Source organism: Impatiens glandulifera, chromosome 6 (genome assembly GCF_907164915.1).
Source record: "Impatiens glandulifera chromosome 6, dImpGla2.1, whole genome shotgun sequence".
NCBI classification, from domain to species: domain Eukaryota; kingdom Viridiplantae; phylum Streptophyta; class Magnoliopsida; order Ericales; family Balsaminaceae; genus Impatiens; species Impatiens glandulifera.
This window is the reverse complement of record NC_061867.1, coordinates 6,979,556-6,993,668: the sequence shown is the minus strand read 5'-3', so window position 1 is coordinate 6,993,668 and position 14,113 is coordinate 6,979,556. Positions and strand designations below refer to the sequence as shown.

The 14,113-nt window shown below is 31.0% G+C and overlaps 2 protein-coding genes and 1 long non-coding RNA gene across 3 annotated transcripts; 2 read left to right on the top strand and 1 right to left on the bottom strand.

The window, feature by feature from the left end:
- Nucleotides 1-792: 792 nt before the first annotated feature.
- LOC124941295 lies at nt 793-2,138 on the top strand. The gene is made up of 3 exons (XR_007099633.1): nt 793-912; nt 1,835-1,923; nt 2,052-2,138. It is a non-coding gene; the product is annotated as an uncharacterized LOC124941295 (long non-coding RNA).
- Nucleotides 2,139-2,207: 69 nt separating this feature from the next.
- On the top strand, nt 2,208-8,920 carry LOC124941294 (pleiotropic drug resistance protein 1-like). The gene is made up of 15 exons (XM_047481595.1): nt 2,208-2,370; nt 3,908-4,190; nt 4,307-4,890; nt 4,955-5,271; nt 5,354-5,514; nt 5,588-5,694; nt 5,773-5,929; nt 6,001-6,212; nt 6,533-6,865; nt 6,928-7,218; nt 7,289-7,506; nt 7,663-7,890; nt 7,977-8,148; nt 8,223-8,477; nt 8,557-8,920. The coding sequence occupies exons 2-15, from the start codon at nt 4,145-4,147 to the stop codon at nt 8,812-8,814; spliced, it is 3,339 nt and encodes a 1,112-aa protein (XP_047337551.1). The 5' UTR covers nt 2,208-2,370; nt 3,908-4,144; the 3' UTR covers nt 8,815-8,920.
- Nucleotides 8,921-9,826: 906 nt separating this feature from the next.
- On the bottom strand, nt 9,827-12,677 carry LOC124941917 (probable L-type lectin-domain containing receptor kinase S.5). The gene is made up of 3 exons (XM_047482299.1): nt 12,124-12,677; nt 11,309-12,019; nt 9,827-10,768 (listed from the first exon to the last, which is right to left on the bottom strand). The coding sequence occupies exons 1-3, from the start codon at nt 12,533-12,535 to the stop codon at nt 9,930-9,932; spliced, it is 1,962 nt and encodes a 653-aa protein (XP_047338255.1). The 5' UTR covers nt 12,536-12,677; the 3' UTR covers nt 9,827-9,929.
- Between the last annotated feature and the right edge of the window lie 1,436 nt (nt 12,678-14,113).

The following is a 14,113-nucleotide window of genomic DNA, read 5'->3' as shown; positions in this document are numbered from 1 at the left end:
AATATAAAAAAATGTTAATTAACTCTTTAAGGCTTATTTTAGGATACTACTTAAAAATTCAACTATACCATCTTTCCTTTATTCATTCATTATTTTTTATTTAAATTTTTTATAATTTTATTATTAGAAAAATTAAAAACATTTAAATAATGAAAAATAATTAGACTAAAGATTTTAAAGAAAAAATAGGAGTGAATGAAATAACACAATCTTAAATGATAAAATAAAATATTTTATTATTTTTTTCCTCACTTTTTTTTTTCTTTTCAATAAATGGATTAATATCACGCCATCTCATCTCTCCATTCCTGTTTTTTCAAATCGTATCAAATTCGATTTAAAATAAAAAAAAAATATTTTTTATTCCTAAGAAACCAACATCAAACTAGGTCTAACTTGACACAACAATGAACCATATTATAATTAAAGTCATTAAAATATTTATTTCAAAAATAGATTTATGATAGAGATCTGTCGCACAACAACCCAACTTTAAATGCATATATATATATATTATATATATATATACTCATCATTTCAATCTTCTAGATAGATATAGAGAGAGAAAAGACAGCTTTAATGGAATTAGTTGCAGAAAATGGAGCAGGGAAGAAGATGAAGAAAGAGGAAGGAAGTGAAATTTCTCTAGAAGAAGAAACCATGTGTAACATGGACAGGTAAATTATATATTCTTTTTCATTTCATTAAATAGGTAATTATTATTGAAGTTACAAATATTTGATTAGTAACATTTTTGAATGTTTTATTTGAAATTGGATTGGATTGGATTACAGGGAAAAGAAGAATTGTAGAGTGGAAGTACGTTTTGAGCATTTAAGTGTTGATGGAAAGGCTTATGTTGGCCGTAGTGGTCTTCCATCCTTACCAAATTTCTCTATCAATTTACTGCTGGTAACTTTTTTATTTACTCTATGAAATTTTATATGGATTAATTCTAACTTAAAAAATGTGTACTTCAAGGGCTTGTCTCATGTGGGTTATTGGGTAGTTTTAATCCCTCACAAAAAAAATTCAATAAATGTCAAAATAATTTAAAAAACATTTTTTTCTCATATCATATCAACCTGATTTTTTTTTTTAAACTCAGATTTTATCACAAATAACCTAGATAAACGGGTTCTAAGAAAGTTGAGTTTTGTTCAAAAAGTTGTTGTATGTTATTTAATGTAATAGAGTAGTCATCATCTATAAAATAAAAATAAAAATCAAATTTCTCTTTCAATTTAATAACTTTCCTTTGCCGTACTCCATGTTTCTCTCGAACAATAACGTAAACTTTTTTTTTATTACGATATTGCACTCCCCTATGACTCCTTTCCCTTGTGGGAGGGAATAGGTAGAAGATCTGCCCTTAAAATGGATATTTTAAGAAGCTGGTTTGATATTGGTTATTTGACTATATATATTTTTTTAGGGTTTTATCCAAAATAAAATAAAAGTATATTATTGAAATTTATAATTGTTATTATAATGTTTTGTTATAAGTAATAGTATTTTAGTGAATAAAATAAGTGATTTATTTGTTAAAATAAAATCACGTCATAATAAAAAAACACTCTTACAACTTGTTATATATATGTGTGATTTTATTTTATTTTTAATTTACTTAAAACTCAATATTTTCTCCCATTTAACTTCATTTATCTCATCAGTCATTAAACTTTACAAAAATGAATTATTAACAATAATAAATCAAACAAGGTAGTAAAAATTCACACATATTTTTTTTTTTTACTTACACTACCTATAAATTTTATATTTTAGAAAATAACACAGTATATATGTTTAATTAATTATATATTTTGATGATCAGGGTTTGATGAATAATCTCCGAATAAGTCCAAGTAGGAAAAAAAAGTTTATGATACTTCATGATGTTACTGGGATCATCAAGCCATCCAGGTAATTAATTAATTAATTAATTAAGATTTGATTTTGATTTAGTACCAAACAAACTTAATTAATTTAAAAATAAAGTATTTAATTAATTAGGTGATCAAATGATTAATGTATTTATTTTTTGTTTTCAGAATGACATTACTTTTGGGTCCACCAAGCTCAGGGAAGACGACATTACTTCAAGCTTTGGCTGGAAGACTCAGTTCAGACATAAATGTATAATAATAAATAATAATTATTATTATTTGATTAATAATAATATTAATAATTAATTAATTAAATAAATGCAGGTTTCTGGTGTGGTGACATATAATGGACAAGGATTTGACAAATTTGTTTCACAAAGGATTGCAGCTTATGTTAGTGAACATGATCTTCATATTGGAGAAATGACTGTTCGAGAAACACTCATTTTTGCAGCAAAATGTCAAGGCCCAAATACAAGATACGGTTAGATTTTATTTGTTTTTCGAAAAATGTTATAAATATAACGAATGAATGATTTCGGTTGGGATTTATTTAAAAAATATATTGATTGACGGTGATTTTGAGGAATAATTCACTACTTAAAATTACTTAGTGATTGTTCTCTGAAGGAATTGCTTGCTACTAAAAAAATTTCAGTTCTCTGTTTCTCCCACGGGAAAGGGTATAAGTCTAAATATATATATATATTTAAAATCTCTATTTTACCCCTTCCCGTAAAAATGGATTTTTTAATAGTAGAGGATCCGGCCTCGATTGTTCTATATTGATTTTTTTAGGATTTTGTCAAAAAAAAAAATATCTTATTTGATGAAAAATTAGATTATTGAATTTTTTATTTGTTAAATTACTATAATGTCTTTTTTTATTTAAATTTTAAATTTTTTAAAGATAAAACAATGATATTTTAATTGATGAGATATGTGATTTGATATTTAAAAGTATAATGATGGACATAATGAGAATTTATAAAATATTAGGTCAAATCTCATAACAAACTAACAAACTTACATTAAAAACGGAGTTTTAAAGGATATTAATTTATAATAATAAAATAATTATTTTTAAAAACAGATAGATAATATTTAATAGATTAATTAATTAAGTCATGTTATTTATGAGAAGAAAATGAAATAATATTGGCTTATGATTGATATGATTGAACTAACGTAAACAAAAAACAGAAGAGTTAGATATTGAATTTATGTTTTTTTGTTTGTTTGTTAGATTAGATTAGTTATTAGAATTATTTTTAATAAAAAATTACATTTTTAAATGAGTTTGATGTGATTGACTTAGACGTCGAATTTGATGTGCTTATTTGAAGATTATGAAATCAAAATTGTAAATGTTTGTTGAAAAAATGGAACTTGTATGATTATTTTATTAAATTATTATAATATATTTGTATATTTAAATTTTATATAAAAAATAAAAATAAAATATTTTAATTAATAAATTAATTAGTGATTTATTGAATGAAATTATATGTATCTAATAAGATTTTATTATTTATTTATAAAAATAAGAAAAAAAATCAAACAACCACCTTTGTTACGGTGAAAAGTGTTTATGTCCCAAACATTTTATTGTGTGGTAAAAAAAAAAGATAATAATTTTTTTAGGCAAATGTATTTGTTTTTGATTTTTTTTTTTATAATGTGATCAAATTAAGTAAATTTATTAGTTGCCTTTTTTTTTAATCTAAGACATTAATATTAATATTTCCAAATTCTCACACCATCTAACCAACCATACATGCATAACTAAATCTTAAAAATTGTTGGTTATAAATGTTGTATTAACTTAAAATCAGCTCGAGATATTTCAAGATTTTGTTTAAAAAACTAAAAATTTAATGTCCGATTCTAATTTAAGTGTGTGATTATAATTGTGTGATTGTACTAACTTTATATAATTTTTTTTATTGAATTAAACTAACAAAATAGTTTATTTTAGTTAATTCGCCATTTGCTTATGAATAAAATGGAATAAATTGCAGAGCAATTGACAGAATTGTTGAAGAAGGAGAAAGAAGCTAATATGAAGCCAAATAACATTGATCATCTTTATCATAAGGAGGAGGCTTCACCAGCCAATGTTATTGCTGATTATTTTATCAAGGTAAATGTGACAACTTATAAATCTCTTAAATTTCGATTTTTACTTATCGAGATTTTAAAAAAATTCGCAGATTTTGGGACTCGAGATATGCGCGGATACATTGGTTGGCGATGCAATGAGGCGCGGTATTTCTGGCGGTCAAAAGAAACGACTTACCTTAGGTAAAATAAATTAGACGTCAATAAAAAAAATATTTCAAGTTCAATTCATACATTATAATTAATTGTATAACGACAATTTTAAGTAATATTGAGAATGATAATTCAATAAATTTCAGGGGAAATGTTGGTTGGGCCGGCTCGAGTGTTTTTCATGGACGGGATATCAACAGGATTGGATAGTTCGACGACGTATCAAATCGTGAGTTCGATAAGAAAATCGGTTCAAACCTTTCAAGAGACCGCATTAATTTCCCTTCTACAACCCGCACCCGAAACTTATGCATTATTCGACGACATAATCCTTCTGTCCGACGGTCAAATCGTGTATCAAGGCCCTTGTGATAATGCCCTCGAGTTTTTCGAATACATGGGATTCAAATGTCCCGAGAGGAAGGAGGCGGCTGATTTTTTACAAGAAGTGACATCGCGAAAAGATCAACCGGCCTATTGGGCACGTGAAAACCAATCGTATAGATACGTGACTGCCAAAGAATTTGCAAGGGCATTTTGGACTTTTCACGTCGGTAGAAGACTAAAAGACGAGCTCGATATCCCGTTTGACAAGGACAAGTGTCATTCAAATGTTTTAACTAAGGAAAAATATGGAATTAGCAATAAAGAACTATTCAAAGTTCTTGCATCTAGAGAATATTTGCTTATGAAAAGGAATTCACTCATTTACATATTCAAGATGGTTCAAGTAAGTTAATATATTAACATTATGGTAATGCATTATATTGTACTTAATTTTTCGACGATTTCAGCTTACGTTTATAGCGTTGATCGCGATGACCATGTTTCTCCGAACACAAATGCCAAAGAGAAATTTACAAGATGGCGGTATATTCTTAGGCGCTCTATTCTTGACACTCATGATGATTATGTTTAACGGTTACATAGAACTCGCGTTGAGCGTCATGAAACTCCCCGTTTTCTTCAAGCAAAGGAACTCCTTATTTTTTCCCGCTTGGGCATACACATTTCCTATATGGATTCTCAAGACTCCGGTTAGTTTCGTAGAAGTTGCCATTTGGGTTGTCCTAACTTACTATCCCATGGGCTTGGATTCGGATATCACAAGGTAAGTTGAAGTGATGTTAGCTTTCTCTAAAGAATAAACACGCATTCGATTTTCCTAATTTCGTGTTCTTCGAAATTTGTAGGTTTTTCAAGCAATACTTGCTTCTTCTATGTGTTAACCAAGCTGCATGTGCGGTCTTTCAATTCTTGGCAGCAGTTGGAAGGACAATTATCGTGGCAAACACGATTGGCACGTTTATGCTTCTTACAATGTTTATTATGGGAGGATTCGTTGTCTCACGAGGTAAAACAACGTAATGTTAACTTATTTTCTGGTGTTTTTGTTTCGTGACAAAAAATTTTCGATTTTTATAAAGTCAATATACCGAGCTGGGGGTCATGGACTTATTGGACATCACCTATGATGTATGGGCAAAATGCAATTGCTGTAAATGAATTCCTTGGCAAGAGTTGGAGCCAATTAGTAAGCCTTATAAGCAATTAATATCAATACATTTTTACACATTTATTTTTATCTTATTACTTATTTATTCAATTTCAGATTTCTCCAAATTCATCGGACAGTGTTGGTGTTACGGTTCTCAAACTTCGTGGGCTTTTTCCCGAAAGCTATTGGTATTGGATCGGAGTTGGAGCTTCGATTGGATACGCTATTCTTTTCAATGTTCTTTGCACTTTGGCTCTAACTTATCTTCAAAGTGAGTATTGACTTCAAACATATCAATTGGCAGGTTTTTTTTATTAAATCAACATTCATAACAAATTGCAGCTTATGGAAAGCATACAAATTTATCGGAAGAAGCATTTTCCGAGAGAAACGCGAGCATACAAGGAGGCCAACTAATTGAGTTGTCATCGGGAACATCGATAGATGGAAACAAACGCGTATTTAATGGGACGAGGAAACATGGAATGATTCTCCCTTTTAAACAAGTTCACATGACATTTGAAAATATAAGTTATGATGTAGATATGCCCAAGGTAAGATTTAATTTTTTATATAAGAAATTTTCATTTGTTAAAATAAAATTGACACAAATAAATATTGATAATACATAGAAAATGAACTTAGTTCTAGTCACATCTTACCACTTTTAATGATATGTATTAATTTTTAAGGAACTATGTAGAAACACTTTTTAAAATAGATTTTAGTTAAGACAAAAATATATGTTAATAAATTTATGAATATTACTCAATTTTTTTTAAAAGAAGTTTGTTACTTTGTTCTAACATTTTACTTTAATGCACATTTTTTAAAACTTGTTTGTAATACAATCTAAAATGTTACATTTTTATAGCAAATGAAAGGCCAAGGAATATTCGGAGAGCGACTCGAGATTTTGAGAGGCGTAAGTGGTGTATTTAAGCCGGGAGTTCTTGTGGCTGTGATGGGAGTAACAGGAGCTGGAAAAACTACCCTTATGGATGTCTTGGCGGGGAGGAAAACGGGAGGTTATATCAAGGGAAAAATTACAATATCGGGGTACCCGAAAAAACAAGAAACATTTGCTCGTATTGCAGGATATTGCGAGCAAACCGATATTCATTCGCCTCAATTGACCGTTTTCGAGTCCTTGCAATACTCTTCATGGCTACGGTTACCTCCCAACGTTAATTCCGCAACAAAAGAGGTAAATATTTAAATCATACTTAGTAACTATAGATTTCAATAAAATGTTTTGTGTTATTATAGATGTTTGTAGATGAGATCATGGAGCTTGTAGAGCTAAACCAACTAAGGAACGCGCTTGTGGGGCTATCGGGTGTAAATGGTCTTTCAATCGAGCAACGAAAGAGGCTAACCATCGCGGTTGAGCTTGTGGCTAATCCATCGATAATATTCATGGATGAGCCTACAACCGGACTTGATGCTAGAGCGGCCGCAATTGTGATGAGAACCGTGAGGAACACTGTGGATACGGGACGAACCGTGGTTTGCACCATCCATCAACCTAGCGTCGACATTTTTGATACTTTTGACGAGGTAAGAAATTAACCATTTTATGTTCAACTTTGAGGATTTCACAATTTAAAATACTTATTTCGAATTGTAGTTGATTCTATTGAAACAAGGCGGTGAAGAGATATATTCCGGACCATTAGGTCGTCATTGCTCCCATTTGATCAACTACTTCGAGGGAATCCCCGGGGTTAGTAAAATCAAAGAAGGTTACAATCCCGCGACATGGATGCTAGAAGTGACGTCAATCGCTCAAGAAGACGCTCTTGGAATTGATTTCACAAATATGTACAAGAATTCGGAACTATACAAGTAAGTAGTGTATTATTGTTGTCTTTTTAAGTGTTACTTGTAACAAATATATTTGTACATCAACTTTAAGACATTCAAATATATTAATGTATTAGGTCATATAAATAGATAATTTCTATTATGCAATGAATAATATTTTTTTTCGAAAATCTTTAGGCAAAACAAAGCGGTGATTGAAGAACTAAGTACGCCGGCTCAAGGCTCGATAGACTTGCATTTCGATTCGAAATATTCGCAGCCATTCTTCACTCAATGCATAGCTTGCTTATGGAAACAACATTTGTCGTATTGGCGAAACCCGACATATACTGCTCTACGATTATACATAACCGCCGCAATTGCATTGATTTTGGGAGCATTGTGTTGGAACATGGGATCGAAACCGTACTAATTATGTCATTTTTTCCTTTCTAATTTTATATGGTATGATCTTTACTATGATGTTTAATTTTTTGTTATTATTTTTTTAGGGACAAGGTGCAAGATCTTCTTAATTCGGTTGGTTCCATGTATGTAACGGTTGCTTTTCTAGGCGCGAGTAATGCCACGTTAGTGCAACCTATCGTCGACACCGAAAGAACCGTCTTTTATAGGGAAAGAGCGGCTGGAATGTATTCGGCTTTTCCTTACGCATTTGGACAAGTAAATAGTGAAAAATTAAATCAAAATATATTAATCGCGACATATTCTCTAACGGGTAATTTTTCTAAATGCAGGTCGCGATCGAAATCCCTCACGTTCTACTACAAATTATTGTATACGTTTCGATAGTTTACCCTATGATGGGCTTCGAATGGACGGTTTCAAAGTTCTTTTGGTACACATTTTTCACTTATTTTAGCTTATTGTACTTCACATTTTACGGGATGATGGCAGTCGCGATAACTCCCAACCATAGCATAGCCGGTATCGTTTCATCCGCGTTTTACCTCCTTTGGAATCTATTCTCGGGTTTCATCGTTCCAATCTCCGTAAGTCCCTTTTTTTTCTTTCGAAAAGTATTTAAAATTGGTAGTTTTTGAATTTTTGTTCTTGTTATAATCGAAATAGAGGATTCCGGTATGGTGGAAGTGGTATTACTACGTATGCCCGGTCGCGTGGACTATTTACGGGCTCGTAGTATCGCAATACGGAGACAAAGACGATATTCTCGACAATGGTTCGAGTGTGAAAGAATTCTTGGAGTCTTATTTCGGGTTTAAAGAAGATTATATTGGAAATGTTGCTGGAATAGTATTTGGATTTAGTGTTATGTTTGGAGTTATTTTTGCTTTCTCTATTAAAGCATTTAATTTTCAGAAAAGATAAGGAACAAAAATTAAAATAAAAAAGGATCAATGATATCCTTGTCTTTTATTATTGCAAGTTGTAAATAATTTTGTTTATCCATTATTATTCTCTTTTTTTAATTGGATTGGACTTATAGTTTGTTATTATTTCATTTTTATTATTTAATGTTATATTCTTTTACCTCATTATGGTGAATGACTTGTCTTTTGTTTTATTAAGTAGGGTTTAAACTTTAAATTATTTTATATTAGGTTTGAATTATTAAAGTTGTAGTTATGGAGACTTATAAAAACAACGAATAAAGTACTATCATCTTACTTTAAATTATTTTATATTAAGTTTGAATTATTAAAGTTGTAGTTATGTGGATTTATAAAAATCAATAAATCATTATCATCTTACCTTAACATCATATTTTTCTTTTTTTAAATAACTTATCACATTTATAAAATCAAAATAATAATTTTATTTTATTTTTCAATTATTTCCACATATTACAAATCATTTAAAACATTCAAATCATATTCGGCAATTTGAATTAATATATCACGAAAAAACACTTCATTTAAAATATATATACGTCACATTAATACACAAGTTAAGTCATTATAATATTTTTTATAAATAAATAAATAAAATTATCTTTATTCAAATTTTCTCAAATTTAATCTTGAATTACATATTTTTTTAATCATCAAAAATTGTCTCGACTAATTAGAATAGGTAAATTTTAAAAATAATGTTCAATTCTAAAAAAAATATTTAAGACGTCTCTAAATATCATTTCATTTATAAATATGATAAAATAAATAAAAAAAATATTATAAGAATATGACAAACGTTTTATACATTTAAAAAAGCCTTGAATGACTAAAACTTTCGTAATTCGATACACATTCGATAAAAACGACACAAATTCAACCCTAAATATCAGTTTTACTTGTTGAACTAATCAATCAAATAAGTTTAGTTCAAAATAAAAATAAAAAACTTTCAAATACATATTAATTCAAAATCAAACCAATGACTATCAAATAAGCAAACATTTCACAAAAAGTTAAATCATGATCAAATATATAGACACATAAAGGAGAATTATGATACAAACATATCATCATACAATCAATTATGGTCTAATCTGGCTTCGAACCTAGAATAGAAGGTTTTAAGGTCATAGAAACCGTGGAGAAATCAGTTCTAGTGGTCGAAACCGAAGACGGATTAAGCGAGACATAAACTTCATTAGGCCGCGTATCGGGCAAATCCACCAATGGCTCGTCGGGATTCACAAATATCTGAACCACCCTTCTCATAGTAGGTCTAAACATTAAATCCGGGTGCAAACAAGCAAGTGCCAAAATCAAAATCCTCCTCGCTTGAACCGAATCATATTGCCCTTCAAGTTTATGATCCACACAATCTAACAATCTTTCCTTTTCGTGAAAAGTCCAAACCTCTTCGACTAAACTACCCTCTTCATCAAACACCCCGGTCGATCTCTTCCCGCATATTACTTCCAACAACACCATTCCGAAACTGTACACATCCGACTCAGGTGTGGCTCTTCCGGTGAAGCTGACTTCGGGTGCCATGTAGCCAGGGGTCCCTGCGATCATGGTTGTGATTGAGGTTCGGTTTTGTAGTAGTCGGGCTAGCCCGAAATCGCCTAAGTGGGCATTGAATTCTGAGTCGATCATTACGTTGTTGGGCTTTACGTCTCGATGGACTACGGGGTTTCCACATTCCTCGTGAAGATAGAGGAGAGCCGAGGCTAGACCTTGGAGGATTTTGTATCGGGTTGGCCAGTCGAGAATATGGTCCTTACCGATGTAACGGTCGAGGCTTCCGTTTGACATGTATTCGTAGACGAGGAGGAGTTGGCTGTGACCGTGGCACCAACCTATGAGTTGAACGATGTTTTTGTGACGCAAACAACCGATCGTGCATATTTCCGCCAAATATTCCTTCTCGCCTTAATACAAAAAGGGAAATACTTAGGGCCATGTTATGAAGTATAATCTATCTTATCGTATGAATCAAATCATTCAAATTATCGACTAAAATATCCTAAAAGTAAGTGATCCAATCCAATTTCATTGTCAAAAACTCTAATCAAATTCAAATCAATATGATTTTAACCAATCAAATGTTCAATTCCACTATGAAGTTATGCATTAAAGAGGGGTCATGGCATAAATCCATGTCACAAATAGAATAAATAAATAAATTTTTTGTATGTTATTTTATTATCTTCAATTCATTATAGAGAATCTGGAATTGCAATTCACCGAGTCCTAAACCGACCTACCTGTTTAACACTATTTTGACTCGTTTAATATGTTCAAAATGTAGAATCTTAACTGAATAATAAAATATTCTTCCTTTATTTTTAATTTTCAAACTATTAGATAAAAAAGATATTTCATGTAACTTAAATAACCCTAAATAAACAATTTTTTCATCAACCAATATTTTTGTTTTGAAATAACCTAGTTGAAAAACAAGTTCTTACCTTGTTTAGAAGTGGAATTAATCTTCTTTACCGCGATTTCCAAGTGAGGACGCGACAATACACCCTTGTAAACGCATCCAAATCCACCAACTCCGAGTAGCCTTTCTTTGCTAAAACCTCGAGTAGCCCATCTAAGTTGATTATATGTCAAGAGCTTAGGTCCATTTGCAGCCGCTATAAATGCCTCAATCTCCCGTTTCTTCGCCAGCCTTTCCTTCCTTTTCTTCCTATACTTTATAACAAAAGGAGTAGCAATTGCCCCTATAATCAACAAACTACCCAAAATAGGAAAAACCGTCGCGTAAACCACTGTCCAGTCCTTAGGTTCGATAAGCGTACTTCCAGGCAACTCAATCGACGTAAAGTTCCATCCCAATACTTGATGACTCTCATAAACTGTCCCTGTTGCACCCGAAAATCCAACATAAACAGAACTCGCTGTCGAATCCTTCATTTTCAAGGTTTGGTTTAGGAAACTCACCAAGGGTTTCCCTGCATATGCTACCGATATTTCAAACATCTTGTTCCAACCATTATACTCAACTTGAACTGTAATGTCTTTTCCACTTGTTAGATCAATCCCAACATCGGATAGAGTTCGATTCGCGACAGATGATTCGATACTCCTCGTATCGATTCCAATATGATTGTTATCAATGTCCCATTCATTCTTAAATGTATCAAACTCAATTGCTAGTATTCGAGTACTACCTGTTTAATGTTTATCATAGATCAATCTCTAATGCTTTGAAATCAAATCTAACATTTAACATTAACTATCAAATAATCAAAATAAGATAAACAATTGAGATTACCTTCGGTTTTCGGATCAACGATTCCCATAAACGATCCAAAGCTGGCATCAGGCGATGTCTGATTATCCGGCGCCATGATAAATGCCATTCCATCACCGGACAGAGGTTGATTTGAGGGTTTTGAGATCCGAATCGTGAATATTGAACAAAAGGAGGCTGGCCAAGCAATCATCGGTAGATGATAAATCGCGCGTCCGACTTGCCAAGTCATATTCTGATTTGAATCTAGGGCTGGAGTAACGCTAAGTGTTCCGTTGGATGAAGATGCTGAGCCGTAACAGATCAATCCGCCTTCGGGTGAGCAGCTATGATTGTTGAAGGTAGTGAAGGATATGTTGAATGGACCATTACAGATTGAATATGCAGGGTAAATCAATAAACTGATGATCAAAACTAAATGAATCGGAAACATGATTGTTTTCTGAACAGATTGAGTGTTCTTGTTCTTCTTCGTCTTCTTTTTCTGAATTTATGAACAGAAAGAATGGAAATTTGGAGAAAGAGACGAAGGAGAAAGAAGGGTTTCTTGAATTGAATTCAAAGAGGGAAGAAGATGCTTTTCAATGTCAAAAATGGAGGTTTGACTGATGACTGAAGAATGAAAAATTAATTTATTAAATAAATAGACATTTGATTTGGAATGTGGGGATAGAAATGGGAGTTCGGTTGGTCTAAGTCGTCGGTCATCGGTTTTGCGTATCTTCTAGTTGGCTATCGGTCCCGTTTATCAATCGGTCACATTTATTAATCGAAGAGCTGCACTAAGACTCAATTATATCGAGTTTTCGGATTTTTATGAAGAAAAAATTCTATAGAGAATTTTTTTTCTTTTTTAAACTATTATAGAAAAAGAGTAGGTCGACGGATTCATTCCTTTTATCTTGTGTGCACCCCTATTCGCGATGTCATGATCGTTCGAAAGTAATCGTAAAATATTCGGGAATCATTATTAACAAATGCGTTTAATTAATAATTCTATTATTATGATAACTAGCATGTATCCCGTGCATTTGCACGAGTAATAATATAAAAAACCGTGAAAAAAATATTACGATAAAATTTTTATGGGCGGGTCAACCCACAATCCGACCCAAATATCCATTTACTCTCACATATATCCAAATTAACCACAGCTCTCGACCCGACAATCCGGACACTTTAAAAGTTAAGCATCATTATATATATATATTAGTTAGTTAAAAAGTTAAACTTATATTTTTAAAATGTCGCGCGTTTATCAAATTTTGGGTTGAATTTAAAATATAAAGTGTTATTAGCTTAGTTGGTTAAAATGTTGTATTTGTTTTGTTAGGTTGTAAGTTCGAACCATACCTATAACATTTTTAATTTTATTTTTAACCGTTTTAAGTTTATGGGTGGGTCAATCTACAATCCGACCCAAGTATCCATTTACTCTCACATATATCCAAATTAACCACAGCTCTCGACCCGGCAATCCGGACACTTTAAAAATTAAGCATCATTATATATATATAGATTGAGAAGGTTATATTAGGTAAACTAAATGAGACATTTGGGGAACTCATTGATCTTTTTTAAGATCTTTGTGCATTAAAAGTTAATATATATATATATTTTTTTTTTAATGGTGAATTATTTTGTTTTCTGTTTTATTTTTATTTTTATTTTTGTAATATTTTTGTTAAAATACTTTCATTTATATCATTTTTGTATGAAACATTTAAAAAATATATATATTACAAAGGATATTTGACTGAATTTCAGTCTTGAAAATTTATTTATTTTATTTTTGGAATAATTAAGAAATCTGATTTTAGATGAAATGTTGATTTATTTAAACTATTTGGATAAGATCACACAAATTCAATAAAATAATTTAAATAATATAGAAAGTAAGATGTTTGACTGTGATGGAATTGAAAGTCAATTATGATTGAAAAGATATTTCTAAACACTTTTCTTTTAAATTTTATTTGAATAAAAATTAGTGTGAAATAATCCTTAGAAA

Coding starts and splice junctions, on each gene's coding strand:
- LOC124941294 (XM_047481595.1), top strand. CDS start 4,145: ATGAGGCGCGGTATTTCTGGCGGTCAAAAGAAACGACTTACCTTAG. Junction 5,272..5,353: donor TTGGATTCGGATATCACAAG/GTAAGTTGAAGT, acceptor CGAAATTTGTAG/GTTTTTCAAGCAATACTTGC. Junction 6,866..6,927: donor TTAATTCCGCAACAAAAGAG/GTAAATATTTAA, acceptor GTGTTATTATAG/ATGTTTGTAGATGAGATCAT.
- LOC124941917 (XM_047482299.1), bottom strand. CDS start 12,535: ATGTTTCCGATTCATTTAGTTTTGATCATCAGTTTATTGATTTACCCT. Junction 12,020..12,123: donor CGTTGATCCGAAAACCGAAG/GTAATCTCAATT, acceptor AACATTAAACAG/GTAGTACTCGAATACTAGCA. Junction 10,769..11,308: donor TAATTCCACTTCTAAACAAG/GTAAGAACTTGT, acceptor TTTTGTATTAAG/GCGAGAAGGAATATTTGGCG.